Raw genomic sequence first — 20,837 nt, 5'->3', positions numbered from 1 at the left:
AATTAATCTTCAAAGTATAATATATACATGTAGTAAAAATGAAACATAATTATTCATTATGCAACAGCTCCTTTAATGAGCCACATCTTGAGTATGAAAGTTGAATGCCTTTGGCTGAAAGGAGAATAACATTTTTTCCATATCATGTGGCAGTGATCGTTGTAGACACTGAAAATAAAAGTACAGTAGTTGTCTTAAAGAGAGTATTGCTGATTGCAGTAACATAGAATCATAGAGTTGGAAGAGACCTTGTGGGCCATCCAGTCCAAACCCCTGCCAAGAAGCAGGAAAATCACATAATATTTGTATTGTAGATCACAGTGGGTTTTGCTCTTTTGTCAGTGCAGTTTGCCTGTAATTATTTCTGACAAAGTTTATAATCTTTTGAAAATCAAACAACATTGGAATGGAATTAGTTTTGTATCATCAAAAGAAAATACAGGTTTGCTTTCTGATGATTCAATGTACACAAACTCTTTTTTCATGCACTCAATTATCAAAGATAGTGTAAAAAATTACCTTCAGGCTATATACATGTAAAATGGTTCCATTTCCAAGATATCCCATTACGTACATATCTACAAATACTGGCATTCCAATATTTGAAATAAAAAATCCAAACACCCCTAGTCCTATGCATTTTGGATAAGGAATATGTTCTTTTGGTACATTCTAATTGCCCATCATAGCCCTGCTCTTCACAGAGTTGGGGAACATTGTGTACTACATATTGGTTGGAGGACTTGCAAAGTTTTAGTTCAAAAACAACCTTTCATAATTCTGAGCATCATCATTTATATAAAGGCAAAAATAAATACCCAGTTTAGAATGAAACTAGTCCAACTGAAATGTCCAACTGTTATGTGATTTCCAGCTACTGTGAGAATGCTGCACCAGAGCAGCAAGGAGCTGGTCAGCAGTTTACTCTCATTTATTCCATGAAGGCACAGAGAGTTAATGTACCTGAATATTGCTGCCAGAGGGTCTGACTTAAGGTTTAGTTCCACAAAATCCTGTTGCAGGAGCAGAATATAATATGCAGGAGCAGAATATAATAAGGTTCTCTTCATGAGGGTAATAAACCATTCAGAAGTTATTCAGTGCAGGCAACATGCATGTGTTCACATCAACTTGATGATATTATAATACTGTCATGTAATCATTCTGAGGTCGCAACTGGAAAGCCTGTTTAGATTATGGGCAACGATTTTGGCCATAAATCTGTTTAATTGAAGGGTTACTTACACGTGAGACTCCTACCATTGTGTCACTGGATCTGGCAGTTGGAGTTGGTATGGCTCCAATTTGTTGGATAGGTACCTGTTCTGTCATGCGCTGGGCCTGTAACTATTGTCTTTTGTATGGGACGTATACTTTATGCCCAGCGGGAAGCCAGGGCGCCTCAAAGAGAGGTTCTTGAGGATTTTCCTGAAAGGGATGGTCTTTTGAGTCTTTAATGAAATAACAAAGTCTTCATTGTTGAACAAATAATAAATCTTCAAGGAGTCAAATAACACTTCAAGGTTTCCTTAATAAACTGTTGGCTTTTCAATCTTGTCCCCAGGGGACGGGCAATCGGCTTTGGATAGCTGTACTTTCTCTGTAAGAAAAAAAACCCCTTATAACCTCTCCCAGGCTGTCTATCATATCGGCCTAGCTGATGTGGAACTTACTACCCGATTCCAAATGCGTCTGGGCATCGAGTAGACCTACCAACCAAGGCTTGCAGATGTTTCAGCTGGGGTTCCATGGATCTGTGATGCTGTTCTCTCTCCGAGGTTTCTTTGGAAACTTTAGGGCTGTTTCCCTCAGGAGCTGTGAGGCTGAGAGGCTGTGAGCTCTCAGCTAGAGCTTTGGGATTTTTCCCCTGGAATTTCTGTTTCTGTTTTCTCGGATGTTCTATATCCCCAGATGTTCTTGAGATATGAAGCTTTTCTACGGGATGAGCTGGTCTACGTCCTATAGCTTAGCTTCCTTAAGTGAGACTGACTTAAAAATGGCTCCTTCCCTCCCAGAGCCCTCAACAAGGGGCGGAACCAAACTTAATGATGATGGACAGGTGGCCTGCCCTATGACTGCAAACATTAGCAGAAAGAAAATAAAGTTGGAGCTTCTGGTACAGCCGTACCAGCACAGTACCAGTCCAACAGTCCCAGGAGTTTGGACATGTCACTTTTGAGGGGAACTGTAGCTACGCTAAAGATGCCACATCTTATCTGATTTTGGAAACTAAGAAGATACCGGAGGAATAATGGAGTAGACTTATGGAAGAGTTAGATGCTTACTAATCACAGTTATTTTAGCAGTAAATTACTGTGTTGGTAGAGAGTTGGGTTAAATAAAATTCCCCTTTGGTCTCTTCCAACTTTATGGTTCCAAGATATGTGCAGGAATTCTTATTATTTAATTACACAGACTTTTTTTCCCATACACGTGTTTATAAAAAGCAGGTTCTGGTATTCTGAGTAAAATCCCTTTAAAAGAATTGTAGTAAACAAAAACAAATATTTCATACTTTTCTGTGCCCCCCATGGTTTTCATTTTTCAACTGAAAAATTGTCTGTTGGTTGGGGTCAGGGGCATCTCTCCCTTCCCATTTTTTCTTGGATTTTCACTCTGATTTGGTTTCTCAGAGTACTCCTGGAGGCATGTGGGAAATTGGGTTCTGTAGCTTAAAAATTTATGTCTTCAAGTTCTGCCATTCCATGTTGTTTCTGGTATTATTTACAGAATGCAGTGCTCCCCCTTTATTTAAATGATCACTGTTTTCTGAGTGGGCAGCGTATATTAACTATTGAGTGTGTATCTTTGCAGTATGCACTTTTTATTCTGTTCCGTATTTGCATTTTAGAAATCAGTATCTTAGAATTCTTACAGTTCGTCCAAGAGTGTTGTGGAATTTTCATTATAGCCACTTGGCACACTTTCTTCCCCTAACAACATCTGTTCAATAATGAGAATTTTGACTCACTATTGCTTATTTAGCTATCTCTGGGAAAAGCTTTATTGGGACATACTACATTTTTTCTGTTTCTCAGCCAAAACTGTTTGGTTGAATGTAACTTAGCACAAAAATACTGACACAGAGCTGGTGTTGTTACTGATTTGTCAAAATGCATCTAACAGCTGTTTCTTTTCCAGCTTTAAATATCACCGAAAATTTTAAAGTCTCACCCCATAAATTAAAAATATGTAGTTGAAAAGCTATTCCAATAATAAAAAAATACAGTTGTAGGAGAATGAGAGAGTAAGGCCCAGTAACTTGAACTTGGATCTTGGAGCAAATTCCCTAAGGCTTATATTACTTGGTTGGCTGCCTCACTCAGTTTGATTTTTTGGATAAGTCACCACAATTCTGTGTACACAACTCTGTAAGATGAGAACAAAACTACCCCATCTGTGCAGGTTGTTCTTTATGAAACTGATTTGAGTAAAGAGGAAGAGAGTTTGATATTATACAGTAGCATAAATCCCAGTGGGAAGAGTACAGTGCCAGCTAATACTGAAATTATTTAAAAAAATGTTTTGTATATGGTAGTTGTAGTTGCCTTGAAGATGAAGTATATCTTAATGCTACAAAGCCAGTTTCTCAAGCAGAAAAATCTTACGACTGCTGAGCTCAAGGCATCACACTTGTTAATGGGAATTGCAGTACAAGGAAGTACAAAGTCCTCCATGGATTGTTTCTGAAATTCTGTTGGTGCACTATAGTGGTATCACTGGATCCCCATCTACACTGACCACATAAGGCAGTTTCAAAGGCTTGCATTAGCGCAGGAGGGAAAAGGTTGCAGCCACAGGGTAGAGAAAGCTACTGTTCTTACCATCATGAGAGAAGGATGTAGCCTGTTTAGGCAGTGTTTGGCTGCTGGGTGAAACTAATATGTTCTGAGAAGGGCGACTTGGAAATTGTCCTCAGGACAACCTGTAAGAAGGATTGCAAAAAGTTGAACCATGGTATTTAAAGTAGAACAATATAGCTATAATTCTGCATTGTATCACACCACCAGAAGTTGGAAAAGTAATGTTTTTGGATTACACAATTCAGAATTCTGGATTAAAACTGTTAGAATTATTGTCTAAAACCTGCTTGTTTCCAACTTCTGCAGCTTCCAGCAGTTCCCACATAATCACCATTACCACCACCATCAAAACTAAAACCAAACAAAGCAGATAATATGGATTATTTGCTTTGATAATCTGGATTATATGACAGTGTAGATCCAGCCTCCATTTTCTACCTCCAGCCATATGTTTTGTCTATCTAACAGCGGCCTTTGGTACCTTTCAACACTGTAATTCTTTGTATAAGTATCTGAAGCTGAAAGACTACTCTCCATTCTTTTGAGGATTTGCCCATATCAGCTCATGCTATAATAAATTTGTTGATCTTAAAAAATGAAATACAGTAGAGTTCCGGTTAACCGACTTCCGGTTATCCAACCTACCGTATTATCCGATGTGCTTGCCGGAGGGACGAGACTTTTCCCTTCAGCAAGCACCCGGTTTAGGGAAGCCCGGTGCGTGTTGCTGCCTAACAACACACACCGGGCTTCCCTAAACTGGGCGCTTGCCGAAGGGAGGCGACTCCTCCCTTCCGCAAGTGCCCAGCGCTTTGGAGAAGTGCCAGCCATGTTGCTAGGCAGCAGCACGCCCCGGGCTTCACTAAACTGGGGGCTTGCCGAAGGGAGGTGGCTTCTCCCTTCTGCAAGCGCCTGGCACTTTGCAGCAAGCAAAGTTCTTTAAACTGGGCGCTTGGCAAGGGAAGAGCCTCTTCCCTTCGCCAAACATCTGGCTTGCCAGGAGGGATAATAGGGTCTCCCTATTATCCAACAGTTCTGGTTATTCAACATTCGGTCTGCCCGTTTTTGTTGGATAACCGGAACTCTACTGTAGCTCTTTGTTGTTGTTTTTTATAACAAATTAAGGCTCCCAAATCTTTTTGAAAATTCCTAAATTAGTTACTTTTGACTTACATAGTTTAGTTTTTCCCACAAATGTGAGTTAGGTTCCAGTTGGTTCTACACAACTTCATAACTATTGTTAGAATAATTAGAATAATTAAATGAATAATTCTATATTAGAATAATTAAATGAAAAGTTCATATATAACATACAGTGTGCCAAGGATGCCTATTAAGAATTTTCTTCTTCTTTTTAATCTTTGAGGTGGTCACCTTTAGGTCTGTTGACACATGACAGAACTCTGGTCAGTATGTTCTATTAGGACTGCACACTAGATCTGAATGTTATACAGTATTACCTAAATGCACTTAAGGAATAGAAATATGAAACATGTCCTTTTTAAAGAGAAAGTAGAAATCATTAATCTGAGGTTCTAAAACAGTTTACTAAAAATATGAAAATACAGTATGTATTTTATAGTTGGCAGTCGTATAAACACAGTTTCAGTAAGTAATATGTTGTACATTTCCTTTCAGACATAGTAATTCTACTTCTGATCAAGCAAGTGCTTAAGATTTTCTCCAGGTTGTAATATTATTAATGTCCCCCAACTTTCCCTCTCTTTTTAAATAGTTCTTGCTGACAATCTGAAATCCAACCCAGGAATTAAATGGCAATATTTTAGTTCAGAAGAGGGCATTTTTACCGTGTTTCCAGCCCACAAATTTCGATGCAAGGGAAACTATGAACATCGCAGCAGGTATGACTTTGCAAATGTTTTTTTTAATTATGTGTAAAAAACCCTATTACTGAATAACTCTAATAACCTTCTTTGCAGTTCACCCTTCAAAATAAACAAAGATGGCTTACATTAGTAATATAATACTTTTAGCTCTTTTTTGTTCTAGTGTAGAGTTTAACTTGTGGTCATTTTATGTAGGCAGAATGGCTCTATGTTGAATTTCAGCACATGCTGAAATTGTATTAGTGTTTCTTCAGTTAAAATGGCCCCATCATAAATGACATCCAATGTGCCATTCTGGAAGCACCATCAGCTCTGCAATTGGGGCAATGAACATGTAATAGGACCACCTGCAGAGACTAGTAGTTATATACCTCCTTCATAATGGACTAAGTAGTCCACTGAACCCATATTGTCTGTGTATTCATGTGATCGTGTGAATTATAGTATTTCTAAAAGGCATTCATTCATAGCTTCACTTTATTCACCTCCTCATAATTTGAATTAATAGAACTATAGTCTTCCAGGAGTTTTTAGGCTAGAAAACTGATTATCCCTCATTACTGGCAGGCTGGCTGATCATGATCTCTCTGTGTATGTTTAAGTTAATTGAGACCACAATGTTGCTAAAATGCCATATAGACAGCTTTGAATTTGTTTTGGTACTTCAGATATCAAATAAAGATAATTGTAATGTCTTTATTAGATATCTGAAGTACCAGAACAAATTCAAAGGTGTCTATATGGCATTTTAGCAACATTGTGGTCTCAATTAACTTAAACATACACAGAGAGACCTAAGTTGATAAATAATTGCGCCCAAAAGTCCAGATCCAATAGATGCAATCTACACATGGAAGCAAATTTATTATGACACAGATTTCTTTACTGAGTGCTGTAGTGAACTATACTATTTCTTCATAAATATCTTCAAATCTACCAAATATGTTTGATACTAGAAATACCTTGATTACTTCAAAATGCAGTATGAACACTACATATTTAATTGCTTTAAAATAAGCAGATTCTTCGGAACTTGAGGAACTAAAATTCCATGGGAGCAATCAAAATTGTCTTTCACGTATTTTCCTTTCATGCAGCTGTAATTTTTAAGGGTTCCTTCTAATTTAATGCTGATTATATCAGACAAGATTGTGATATATGCGGTATTCTGTTTTGTTTATTAATGTTATCTTTGTACATTTGTTAATGCAATGTAGACTCTTAAAAACTAATAAGTTTCACTTGGCATTTCTGAACTGCAGCTCTTTCTTCAGATGCATTAAGTGGCTCATCCACTGCAGTCCATGAAAGCTAATGCCAGATAAAACATTTTAGGAACCAGGAACCCTTTGTGCTTTTGCCGCAATACACTAACACTGCTATCTCTACTTGTTAGTTAATGTCCATTGTGAGCTTTTAAAGACCAAATGTTAACTTTGTGACCAGTGTGTACAATAATATAGTTATATAGACCATTTAAAAATGAAGAACAGATCATGCCAACGGTTGTATTTCATTGCCTTTAGAACATTCTCAAGCATTCCTGTTTTTTGTTAAAAAAAACAACCCAGTCCTCTGGATGTCTTTTGATGCAGTAATATTTAGACCCAAAGTTCCTTTGTTTATACCAAAGAGTCTTTGGTTGAGACAAACAGAGAGTTGGAGCAGGGTGTGTGTTCCTGTTTTGCTTTTCTTAATTTCCTTAGCCAAGATTAGTCCAATTTGTTCTAGCTTTCAACCCTTTCAACAAAGCAATAACAACAACTGTCTAGTTAAACCAAGGCTGGGAAATATTTTCCCACCAAACATACAAAGCATAGCTCATTTTTATGCTTACTCTGGAGGGAGCCCCAGTGTACCAGCCCCTCCCTCGGCAAAGCACAGCTTAGTGCCATTCAGCAGCCTTCCTGCCTGTATAGCACAATTCAGTTCCCTGCAATTTATTTAACATTAGAAAACTTTTAAAATACCCTCTTATTTACAAATACTGATTGGAGATTACAGCAGCGTCTCATTTCTGATCATTGGCTGTAGATAACAACAGGAAAAGCTTGCTTATCACATTTTAGGTCCTTTCCAGAGGTTCTCTGTTCACCAGCTTCCAAATATTCCATGGCTTTAACACACTTCATGAAGCTTTTTAAAAATAGCATCCAGAGATAAGAAAGCCTTACAGATCAAGGCCTATATGAATTTCATTCCAGAACATTAATGGAAATGAATAATCTTAGCAATAGACTTTGCTTGGCATTATGTACTATTGGGTTAGAATTGCTGCAGCTAGTAGTACAGATATACATCCTGTCTGTCTTACACTTTCTTGTGCCTTCAGTATGTAAAAAAATTAAGGTGGAGTGTATTAAAACACTATCATTGGTTATACTGTCCCTAAATGATGTATATAATATGAACCAGTATAGACCAACTAATACAGAATGTTATTCCAGATTCAAGGCATAACAAGCCAATCCCCTGCTGCACAGTTGGATTTCTGGCCAAGCTGTCATGCTTTTAATGTCTGCAATGTTTATCATGTTTGTCCTCTCAAAAATCCCATCAGGTGGGTCATTATTATTCCAGCTTTTATATACGGGGAAGTAAGATGGAGAGAGAGCATTTTGCCTAAGGCTATTAAGCAAGTCATCAGCTCATCAGGGATTTGGTAAACCTAAAATCAACACATGAAATGAAATAAACACAGAGGAGCAATCTAAACATGTTTCAATCAATTTTTAAAATGCCCTCATTTTGGGTCTTCTGCGTTTTATTTGCAACGTATTTACAATACCAAAGCAAGGTCCCTCCTAATCCCATGCCATTTATTTTGAGACCTGGAATTGATGCTTAAAATCAGCAATGTAATCTCTAATTGTTTTTGTTTCCATTTCAGGCCTGTCTATGTCTCTACAGTTAGACCTCAATCTAAGCACATAGTTGTCATTGTGGACCATGGGGCATCAGTGACAGAGACACAACTTCAGATTGCTAAAGATGCAGCCCAAGTTATTCTGAATTCAATAGATGAACACGATAAAGTGAGTTAACCCAAAGAGATATGTGAGAACACAACACTCAAACAGTCTTCCTGATGGAGATTGGATGGGATAGGTGTGCTTCCTCCATATGAGTCATGTCCACTTGCAGTTGCCTTTGATGGTATATTAACAGAAACCCACATAGGTACAGATCTATTGCCAGCAGTATTCCAATTGATGTTAAGCCCTGGAGAAAATATTTGAGGACTGTAGGAGGCATCCATGGCTCACTTGGACCCAAGAACTTCCAATTCCCTAGGATAACCCAGGATCTGTCTGGAATTGACTTACGTGAAAACTACAGAGGGAGATAGTTTCCACATGTTTCATTCAGCAGGAAGTCCCAAGCCCTTCCTGGAAGTTAACATTAAATGTTTACTTCCCCAAAATGTTACTCTGTTCATGTCCTATTATTCACTGCCGCTAATCTAGAAATATAGTCATTACTTTCAGAGTTAGAAAAGTTACCTTTTTGGACTATGCCTCCCTGAAACCTCAGCAAGCTTACTGAGATTGCTGATGTAAGGATTTAACCTATATTTTTGTTGTTGTGTCTTCAAGTTGTTTCTAACCCATAGGAGGCCAAGCTTGCTCAGAGAGGAAATAAGGTAAAAGCTGAAGATGCCACAAAGGTCTTTGAGCCTGCCTCTGCTCTCTGGAAATGTAGGATCACAAAGCGCTATCCAGAAGGGACATGTGTACATGGAAGTCTGTAACTGTTCCCTGAAAGTGAATGATGATGAAGAACTGCCCAAGAAGGGACTTGGACATATGATTATCAATAAGTCTGTCACCTGGAAGTGGGGGATCATAAAATTGCTTGCTACCACTCCCACTGCCCCCCAAAAAGCTTGAAGCTGTTGTGTGCAGGATTTTTTGGACAGAGTTCATGAGAGCATTTGAATAGTTCTTAGTGCTTTGTCAGAAAAGGTATAGTGTACATGGAAGTCAACAGTTATGGACATCTATTACATACACTTTTTGGATATTGCTTCATGATTCTTTGCTTCAGTAGAGCAAAATTATTGAATTCCATGAGCACAAGTCTTTTTTGGACAGTGCTTCATGATCCTCCATTTCTGTAGAGCATAGAAGGGCTATAGGTCCTTTTGGGCAGCTTTGGGTTCTTCTTTCCTTGTCCCCTAAGATGGGCTTGGTGCCTCCTCCCCCATCCCCCCCAGCTTGGTTTGCAAGAACAGCATCTGCATGTGAGTAGTGATCCAAAGCAAGCCTCATATACAACTAGAACTTAGTTCTCTTCTCATCCATCCAAATGTTAGGGTGAACATGCCAGCCATAATTTCTAAGTTGTTTGACATCATTTTCCTTTGCTTCTTCCTTTCCATCTTTTGTTACATTCCCCTAAGTTTTATTCCCAACTTATCAATGGGTCTTATCATAATATTGGGCTCAAAATCTACAAGATTGATTTAATAATTAAGTATAAAACAGGAAAAAAACTGTATTTCTTCCTTGGTAAAACAAAGGCAAAACTCTTTTTTCATAAGCCTAACCTTTCTTAAATTTGACAGGTTTCTACCTCAAGCTTTATTTTCTTAGACAATTGGATTTTAAATCCCCATAGTCCTCTCTGTTGGCTTATCACAGTGTGTACTATAGTCGAACACATAAAAGAATTCTAAGCAGTAAGATAATCCAGTGTATAAATATGTCTATATTTTTTCTCTTTAAAGATATCTGTGTTAACTGTGGCAGACACAGTAAGAACCTGTTCCTTGGACCAGTGCTATAAGACATTTCTGTCTCCTGCCACTAGTGAGACGAAAAGGAAAATGTCCACTTTCGTTAGCAATATAAAGTCATCTGACAGCCCTACTCAGCATGCAGCAGGATTTCAAAAAGCATTTCAGCTGATAAGAAATACAAACAATAGCACTAAACTGCAAGCAAGTAAGTTTGTTATTATGCACGATTATTGTCTTTTTTCTTTATCCTTGTGTTTCTCTCTCTTGCTTTTTCACCCTTAAAAATTAATTGGTGCTTTTAGTAGGGGGTGAGGGGTGTTACAACATTATGTATCTTAAAATGATTATCTGAAATGACAAGGAATAGGTTAGATCTCAGACTTCGTGAAATATTAAAATAGTTGAGACATGATTAAATTATGTATTATAGTCTCTGAATGTGACGTCTGGATATGAACCCTTAAATTAATAGCTAAAAATAACAGCTAAAATGTCTTCCTTTTCATTTGTGTTTCCATACCTACCAATTTTTCCTTTTGCCCCAAAATCTTTTCCAACTTCCTGGTCTCCTTTTGGTGCATATCTTGGGTACAAGATGTGAGGGTCGTAGCTTCTTCCCCCCTATTTCTTTCCATCTAGCAGTCAGAAATACTGGTTAATTGCCTTTGCCAAACATCTAAACTAATTGCTTGCAGAAATTAGGCAGAGGGCCATATCAGATTTGGCCAAAATCTGTGTAGACTCTCTGATGTAGATGAATTGTATGTAGTTCTGTTGTGAAACTAAGCAGGTCTGAGCTTTGCCAATATATGGATGGAAGACTGCCAGTAGCAATACTAGGCCATTACCCAAGGCATAGGTTGTAATGCAGTGCACCTAGCAGCATAGTCTACTGTGAACAAAACAACAGGAATCTTAGACAGAGTATAAGTTTTGATCAATTAAAAGTATGGCATGCTAAATAAAAAAATTAATCTAGCAAAAATAAGGGCTGTGATACCAAAGTGGGTACTTTGTACCAGAAGGTAGATCCATCAAGCATTGCCAGATGAAAGATCTGTCAAGCATTGCTGCTTTTAGCATACTATCACAATTTGATAAAGATTGAGCAGTTGCTGTAGTATGCCAAAAGTACCTCACATGTTGATGGCTGGGACTCATGTACACACTCTCCTATAATTTGTTGTATACATAGTTTTGTACAGTCAGTCTTCTATTTACATAGATTCGACCAATCACGACTCAAAAATATTTTAGGGGAAAATCCAAAAACAAACCTTGATTTTGACATTTTGTCTAAAGCAGTGGTTCCCAACCTTTGGGCCTCCAGGTATTTTGGACTTCAACTCCAGCTGTTGTGGGAATTGTAGGAGCTGAGTTCCAAAACACCTGGAGGACCAAAGGTTGGGAACCTCTGGTATAAAGGATGGCATTTTGCTATGCCATTGTATACTGTATAATGGGACTTGCACATTCATGTATTTTACTATCCATGGAGGAATCCTAGAACAGAAGCCTAGTAGATTCTATGGATCCACTAATGTACTTTAATATAAAAAGTTAACTTAATAAAGTGAAAAGTAGGAATATAGGCTTTCCCTCATCCATCATGATATTTAAAAGTGCTAAATAAGAATATAATTTGTAGCCCCCAGTGGCGTTATGCCGGAAGGACTGTTAACCGACAGGTTGGCAGTTTGAATCTGGGGAGAGTGGGTGAGCTCTCTCAGCCAGCTTCATCTTCCCATGCAGGGACATGAGAGAAGCCTCCCACATGATGGTAAAACATCAAACATCCAGGCGTCCCCTTGGCAACGTCCTTGCAGACAGCCAATTCTCACACACCAGAAGCAACTTGCAATTTCTCCAGTTGCTCCTGACATAAAAAAAGCCTAAATGTTTGCTAAATTTCAAACTTACTGGTTAGACATTAAGCAAGAGTAGATTGATAAAAACCTAACCTTAATACATTTGGGGTGGGGCTGAATTGAACTTTTGGCTGCTTTTATTCAAAGCATAGACACCTTCTGGTGTTAAGTAATGTACTTCATCCCATTTGTTTAAGAAGAATCAGTAACCCTTCTCCACATCTAGCAGACTTTTCCCTGCTCCAGAAGACCCGGGAAGCTTGTGGGTTATGTTTTAGCTACCTAGTTTGTTACCAGGGGCAAGAGGAAGAGAATTTTTCTTGTGTTGGCATTTGACATACATTGTTGGGTTCAAAATCACAAGTATGTTTTTATATTCAGTATTATATTAGTACAGTTCCTACATCATCATCCTCCTCCATCTTAAAGGTACTGCATTGTTACAGCAGCAGTATTGTATATTATTCACAAAAAAATGCATTGAGGGGCCATGCCACTCTGTAATTCAGAAAGAGGATGTACAAAGCATTTCCATTTCCTTGTAAACAATCTTCTTGCTTTATTTCCTTTCTAGTGCAAAAATGATTGTTCTGGTGTATTGTGAATTTTTTAAAAAAACATCCTGCTCTTCCCAGCAGGTTCTGCACCTATGTCAAAGAATCCATACATTTCCCCCTTCTCAAACAAAAGTTTTTAATGGAAAACATTATTGAGGCATATCTGGTATGCAAGATAAGAGTGATGCTGAGGAGATGGTTGTTTATGTACCGCTCAGTCTTTCAACAGAGAACAAATGGACACTTTCTAATTTATTTACATTTTCACCATTCATTTCATTCTAGAAGGTTTCACAAAGCTTTCATAAATGAAAAATCCTTATGCAACTTGTATGCAGTTCAGTAATTCAGGGAAAAGTGCCAATATTCTTGTGGATGTACAGTAGTTAGTTGACTGTGGAATTGTTTGCCAAGTGACTGAAAACACTTGAATATCTTATACTTTGATTTGTTAGAGTAATAAAAAACAGGATTTTGAAATTGTGATGAGGGACAGTTTTGTAGCAGCTTGTTGATAATTACAAAATGATGAGTCTTATTCTGTTATTGGATGGAAACTTGTATTGTCTTCATTTGCTTGATCATTCTTTCCAAATTTGTTGGGTTTAAGATTTATCTAAGATTGTCATACTTTGGCCATATCACGAGAAGACATGGCTTACAGAAAAGGCAATGATGGTAAAAAGCAGTAAGAAAATAGGAAGACTGTATTATAGATGAAAGACTCAATAAAGGAGACTTAAGCAAAGCTGTTGATAATAGGGTGACTGGGAGGTATTTCATTCATCAGCTTGCCATAAGTCAAAGTTAACAATGGCAAGGTCCCCCGCCGCCACCAAATGCACTATACGGATGATTCAAACACTGGACCATAAGGAAGGCTAAGCGAAGGAAGATAGACACTTTTGAACTATGGTGTTGGAAGAAAATTCTGAGAGTGCCTTGGACCACAAAAAGATCAAACCAGTCCATACTCTAGGAAATAATGCCTGACTGCTCACTGGAGGGAAGTTAGAGGCAAATATGAAGTACTTTGGCTACATAATGCGAAAACAGAAAAGCTTGGAGAAGATCATGATGCTGAGGAAAATGGAAGGAAAAAGGAAGAGGGGCAGACCAAGGGCAAGATGGATGGATGGTATCCTTGAAGTGACTGGCTTTACCTTGAAACAGCTGGGGGTGGCGATAGCTGACAGGGAGCTCTGGTGTGGGCTGGTAAATGAGGTCACAAAAAGTCGGAAGCGACTGAATGAATAAACCAAAACAACAAGCCTCAGAGAACCAAAGCAGATTGTTAAACGCACAGTTCCCTTTTACCTTAAGAATTAGGGAGCAATCATTTTTATTAAAATGAATGATCAGGCAAGGGAAGTGACACCCACCCTTCCAATGCCTTGTCCAGCTTTCCTCAGACCTTTTTAAGCTTTTCTCCTTCCATGCCTACCACTCCCATCCAATATTGGAAGAAATTATAAATGGACAGTGAGTGAGGAGATGTTATGTATTTATTGCAGATTTTAGGATTGGAGAATATATTCTTTCTATCATATATGCACAGCCATTCTTTTCAGGTGACCTAGCTTTGGTTGCTTTGGATACAAAGTATTTTTATTCAGAGGTGAAAGTTGAGTTTTGGAATTTCATATGGAATGCAGCACCGAAGGATCTTCTAAATGGAAAAAGGTTCCTTCTGCCTGCTTTTTCTATTGTGGAAGTGAGGTTTTTAGAACCTTTATTTGCTGGAGTGAATTTGGTGTTTATCATCCAGTGTTGCATAAATATAATATAATGTTAACATACTGTAATATAACTATTCCCATCTTAAATTTCTTCTTAGATACAGATATGGTCATTATTTATTTATCAGCTGGAATAACATCAAGGGATTCATCAGAGGATGGTAAAAAGGCTACCCTTCGTGTCATCAATGAAGAAAACAGTTTTCTCAACAATTCTGTCATGATCCTTACCTATGCTCTAATTAATGGTAAGGGGTAGATAGTACTATTTTTCTCATAAATGCAGTTTACAAAAAGGAAATGTTGGATCAGAGAACCCAAAGGTCTGCATTGGCACAATGTTTTTCATGTACATTATAAGTTGTGCATGAAAAGCACTGTGCCGATGCAAGACCTCCAGGCACTTCACGTACATTATATGACCTGCTCTCTTTCAGTTATCTTGGCATTGGTCTATATATGACCCCTCAGAATTAATTCATACACTGTGCAATTGAGGTCTGCTCTTCGTTTAATCGCAACATCTGTTTTGCAGAGGGTGTGACCGTTTTAAAAGAACTCGCCTTTCTCAGAGATCTGGCAGAACAAAACTCGGCAAAGTATGGTGTGCCTGACCGGACTGCATTGCCTGTGATAAAAGGGAGCATGATGGTCCTGAACCAGCTGAGCAATTTGGAAACTACAGTTGGCCGGTTTTATACTAATCTCCCAAATCACATGATTGATGAAGCAGTCTTCAGTTTGCCTTTTTTGGATGAAATGGGAGATGGTAAGAGATCTGGAAAATTTAAAGATACCCTCCTTTCTGAGTGGAAATGTTTGCCTCTGTCTTCCATTACTAATTTGTAGTAAACTTAGTAGGTGGTATTTTTACTTGCCTGCCCCTGCGGGGAAGTATTAAGCGGGGAAGACAACTTATGGAGGCATAACACTGAAAATGCTCTGTCCAAAGTACAGGAAGTTTGGTGTGTGGAAAATGAGGGTAATGTGCCATGACTTACAAAAATGATGATTTGCTAGGCTACAATACCAGAGGGGAATTCTTATGTTTAGAGTTCTACTCATTCCAAAGAACTTTAGTTATACAGTAGAGTCTCATTTATCCAAGCCTCGCTTATCCAAGCTTCTGGATAATCCAAGCCATTTTTGTAGTCAATATTTTCAATATATCGTGATATTTTGGTGCTAAATTCGTAAATACAGTAATTACAACATAACATTACTACGCATTGAACTACTTTTTCTGTCAAATTTGTTGTATAACATGATATTTTGGTGCTTAATTTGTAAAATCATAACCTAATTTGATGTTTAATAGGCTTTTCCTTAATCCCTCCTTATTATCCAAGATATTCGCTCATCCAAGCTTCTGCCGGCCCGTTTAGCTTAGATAAGTGAGACTCTACTGTATGTGTTCCCCCCCCCCACACACACAGACACATGTAACTACATTTTAATTGACATGGCTTAGCTGCACTTGGTGTGACATAGGACCAAAACACACAAACCACATATTACATTAGAAGTCCTTTTTTGCGTTCTCCTTTTCTCTAAAGCAGTGTTTCTTAACCAGAGTTCCCTGGAATCTTGGGCTTCTTTTAGAGGTCCCAAGTGGATGTGAGGGAGCCTTTTGGATCTTTAAATATATAATCGGTTCTCCACATTTTGGGGTTAAACTTTTGCGGATTTGATTATGGATTTGATTAATACCATTTTTCTAGGAATATCTAGGTTCCACCACATAAAAATGGTCTTTTGTGTTCTTCAACCTCTTGGGTTGGTGGGAAATGCAAAATAGCTTCCAGAGAGTTTTGCCATCTCAAATAGCACCTGGAATGCTCTTCTGTAGCTTCAAAGAGAAAACTAGAAAGGCCTTGATCCTCACTAGATATGGCTTCCCCTCATCTCATGTTGGCACATGGACCACACCAAATGTCAGGAACCAGGCTGCAGAGCACCAATAACCATGCGCAGAGACCAGAATCTATCTAATATCTTTATTAAAGGAATATATATAGTCAATAAAAACAAGTGAAGAATATGGTTCAGAAGTAGACCTTTCAGGAAAGGTCAAATATAGTCCAGGAAATCAATGTCCAATATGAGATATTAGAGTCCAAAGTTATAATCCAATAACCGAAACACACACTTGCCGAGCAAGTGTGGGGAAATGACAGGGTCCTTTAGTCCAATGGAGTTTGACAACAAGGCTGGAAAAACAAACTAGATTCTTGGCAAACAAGACTTGATATGAGGCAACAAGAAGCAAAAAGCAAGAACAAGGTCCGTGGCGAGGTCCGGGGAACAAGGCAGGCTTGGAACTAGAACAAGGTCCGTGGCAAGGTCCTGGAAACAAGGAACTGGAGTAGCGTAGTCCACACACGATCTCACTCCTGAAGCTGACGAATTGACTCCGCAAGGATCTACTTGCGGGTAAACACCTATATAGGATCTTGTTTTCCCGCCAAGGAACACTTTCCCTGGGGAACAAGAAGTGAAACCCAGACTGTGTCCAGATGCATGACTCCTTAAGATTTCCCAAGGGAAACAGGCTTAATCAGCTAATTGTCTGGCAGCGATTCTAGCGCTTCGGCGATTCGCCTCCCTAGCGCCTCTATCTCTATTATAATTATCCTTACGAGAGAACGGGGGAGAATTCTGCCCAAGGCTTGTTTGGCTGACTTCTTGAGGGCAAACATCCTGCAGGTGCAGGGGCTCCAATTCTGGCTGAATCGGTGGGAAACCCAAGTTCTCCTCTTCGTCTGCCACAATAGTACTAGGAACGGGACTACATGGCCCATGAGACATCACACTATCCCCCTCCTCAAGGCCCCTCTCCAAAATGGGCCCCCTTCCCGAGGTGCGGGGCCGCGGCTTGGCAGGGTAGGCCTGATGGAAGCGGCGGACTAAGTCGGGGGCATGGACTGTGGAAGCGTCTTCCCAAGAGCGTTCTTCGGGGCCAAAACCCACCCAGTCAATGAGATACTGAAGGCGGCGGCGGTGGAAGCGAGAATCCAAAATGTCCTGAACCTCGAATTCTTCCTCCCCGTCCACCAAAACAGGGGTGGGGGCCGGGCGGTCTGTATCAGGGCGTATACCATCCGCCGGAAGGAGCAGGGAGCAATGAAACACTGGATGAATGCGCATAGAGCGCGGAAGTTGGAGTTTGAAAGTCACGGGGTTAAGTTGCGCCACCACTGGATAGGGACCAATGAAACGGGCATCTAGCTTCCGGCAGGGACGGTGGGAGGGCAAAAAGCGAGTGGACAGCAGAACCCGATCTCCTACCTTGATTTCGGGGCCCGGCTGGCGATGACTGTCAGCGTGGCGTTTATAGTCCTCCTTGGCTTGGTCCAGTTGCTGGAGCAATAGTTGTTGCACCGCTGTGAGTTCTTGCAGCCAGTCCTCCGCTGCGGGGACTTCTGAGGTTTCAATGACAGAAGGAAAGAAACGTGGATGGAATCCGTAGTTTGCAAAGAACTGGGTTTCCTTGGTTGAAGCCTGGACACCGTTGTTGTAGACAAACTCTGACAGAGGTAATAGGGATGCCCAATTGTCCTGTTGATAGTTTACATAACAGCGAAGGTATTGTTCCAAAGTGGCATTGGTGCGCTCCATTTGCCCATCTGTTTGGGGATGGTGAGCTGAAGATAAACAAGAGTCTATGGCCAGTAGTTGTTGCAGTGCCTTCCAGAATCGAGAGGTGAATTGAGATCCACGGTCAGTGACCAAACTCTTGGGCAATCCATGTAGCCGGAAAATATGCTGAAGGAATAAATCTGCAGTCTGTCTGGCCGTGGGAAGGCCATCACAAGGAATGAAATGGGCCAATTTGGTGAAAAGGTCCACCACCACTAGGATCGTGGTATATCCAAGGGAGGGTGGTAGGTCGGTGATAAAATCCGCAGAAATTATCTCCCATGGACGAGATGGAGTAGGAAGGGGATGCAGTAGCCCTGAGGGCTTCTCCCTTCTTGTCTTGGAACGCTGGCATACCGGGCAGGTATTGACATATTTCTCCACATCCTTGCGGATCTTGGGCCACCAGAAATCTCGTAAGATCAAGTGCATGGTTTTGAAAAGTCCAAAATGCCCTGCTGGCTTGCAGTCATGACACAGATGAAGTGCCTTTTCTCTGCCTGGTCCTGGAGGGATGTAGACATGATTTCTGTAGCATAATAGCCCATCCTTAAGTGAGAAAGGGAAACGTAGCCCTTGGCGAATTTGATCTTGAGCCCAGGCATCCGCCTGTTGACTGGCTCTAATTTCCTGAGCACAAAGGGGTCCTGGAGTAGAGGGAGTCGGTTCAACTGAAGTGGATTTGGTGTTTCCCACTGTGAGCGTGGCAAAGTTTTCGGGCTCTAGCAATTGGGATTCGAAGGTCTCTCTGCGTCCTGCAGCATACTCTGGTTTCCGTGATAGAGCATCTGCTTGCTTGGTCTGAGCTGGGGTTACATAATGGATCTGGAAATCAAAACGCTCAAAAAATAAAGCCCAGCGCTTCCTCTGATTTAGCTTGCGGGCAGTTCTTAGATGTTCCAAATTAAGATGGTCAGTATGAACCTCAATGGGAAATTTGGCCCCTTCTAACCAATGTCTCCAATTTTCAAAAGCTGCCTTTATGGCCAAAAGTTCTTTCTCCCAAATAGTGTAATTTCTCTCTGGGGCTGTTAGTTGACGGGAGTAATAGGCACAAGGGTGAAGATGTTCCCCCACTGGTTGCATGAGTATAGCCCCAATTGCCACATCAGAGGCGTCAGCCTGTACAACAAAAGGGGTTTTTGGATCAGGGTGTTGAAGAATTGGCTGGGTCGTGAATAACTTTTTTAACTACTGGAACCCTTTCTCTGCTTGCTCCGTCCAGCGGAAAGGCTGTTTTCCACGGATGCAGCTGGTGATTGGGTCAGACCAGCGGGCAAAGTCTGGGATGAATTTGCGGTAGTAGTTTGCGAACCCCAGGAAGCACTGCACTTCCTTCTTGTTGGTTGGCGCCCGCCATTCCAATACTGCTGAGACCTTTGCTGGGTCCATGGAGAGCCCTAGAGGCGAGACGCGGTACCCCAGGAAGTCTACTTCTTGCAAATCAAAGGCGCATTTTTCTAACTTGGCATATAGCCCATGATCCCGCAACCGTTGTAGCACCATTCTGACATGTTTCTCGTGCTCCGATTGTGATCTAGAAAACACCAAAAAATCGTCCAGGTATATGATCAAGAACCGATCTAGATAATCCTGGAAGATATCGTTGACAAAATGCTGGAACGTTGCGGGAGCTCCGGATAATCCGAAATTCATGACTAGGGACTCGAATAATCCGAATTTGGTCTGGAAAGCGGTTTTCCATTCGTCCCCCCCCCCCCCCGATGCGAACTAGATTGTAAGCCCCCCGGAGATCCATCTTGGTGTAAACCTTGGCCCCTCGAAGCCGGTCTAATAGATCCGAGATCAAAGGCAGGGGGTAGCGGTTCCGCTTCGTGATATTGTTCAATGCTCTATAGTCCACAACCAAGCGTAGGTCCCCTGAGTTCTTTTTCACAAACATCACCGGGGAGGCAGCTGGGGATTGAGAGGGTCTGATGAATCCCTTGCGAAGATTTGACTCTATGAACTCCCTGAGAGCTTCTTGCTCTGGTTCAGTCAGGGAGTAGAGATGTCCTCGCGGGATCGGGGCCCCCTCCACCAAGTCAATGGCACAGTCGTAGGGTCTATGTAGGGGTAGTTTCTCGGCTTCTTTTTCATTGAAAACATCCCAAAAGTCTGAATATTTCTTGGGCAAGGTGATGATGGGCTCAGCGTCTGTGGCATGGCAGACCTTGGCTACTAGACAATGGTTTTGGCAATATTTTGAAGCAAACTGTAGTTCTCTGTTGGTCCAGGAGATGTTTGGGTCGTGGAGCGTCAGCCATGGAATTCCCAAAATCACAGGGAAGTGGGGCACCTCGGTAACGAAGAAGGAAATCTCTTCCATGTGTTCCCTTATCCACATTCTGGTGGGTTCAGTCCATTGACTTACTGGACCCGTCTTTAGGGGGCGGCCATCAATAGCCTGCACCACCCGGGCGTTCTTGAAATCGTGATATTGTAATCCCAGAGAGTCGGCATACTCTCTATCGATGAAATTGTTTGTTGCTCCTGAGTCTATCATGGCATGGATCATGACGGGTCCTTTTTTCGCTGACCACAACGTGACCACTAAGAGAAATAGGACCCCGGTTTGCGGCTCTTGAGTGGGGTTTTTGACCGGGTTGGCGAGCCTCTCTACGCCCGGTCGCTGGCTTCCCC

General features: G+C 40.6%; 1 protein-coding gene across 2 annotated transcripts in view; it reads left to right on the top strand.

Moving 5' to 3' along the window:
- cachd1 (cache domain containing 1) overlaps positions 1–20,837 on the top strand; it is a 175,100-nt gene that overhangs the window by 101,109 nt on the left and 53,154 nt on the right. For both annotated transcript variants that reach the window (XM_003220133.4, XM_008109317.3), the window contains exons 5-9: positions 5,539–5,665; positions 8,541–8,685; positions 10,380–10,596; positions 14,654–14,803; positions 15,091–15,324. In XM_003220133.4, coding sequence (XP_003220181.2) covers positions 5,539–5,665; positions 8,541–8,685; positions 10,380–10,596; positions 14,654–14,803; positions 15,091–15,324 — 873 coding nt within the window. The remainder of the gene's footprint in view (positions 1–5,538; positions 5,666–8,540; positions 8,686–10,379; positions 10,597–14,653; positions 14,804–15,090; positions 15,325–20,837) is intronic.

The sequence above is a fragment of the Anolis carolinensis genome, chromosome 4 (genome assembly GCF_035594765.1).
Source record: "Anolis carolinensis isolate JA03-04 chromosome 4, rAnoCar3.1.pri, whole genome shotgun sequence".
In the NCBI taxonomy this organism is placed as follows: domain Eukaryota; kingdom Metazoa; phylum Chordata; class Lepidosauria; order Squamata; family Dactyloidae; genus Anolis; species Anolis carolinensis.
Note: the sequence above shows the minus strand (reverse complement) of the source record. Positions and strands in the feature narration are given on the sequence as shown.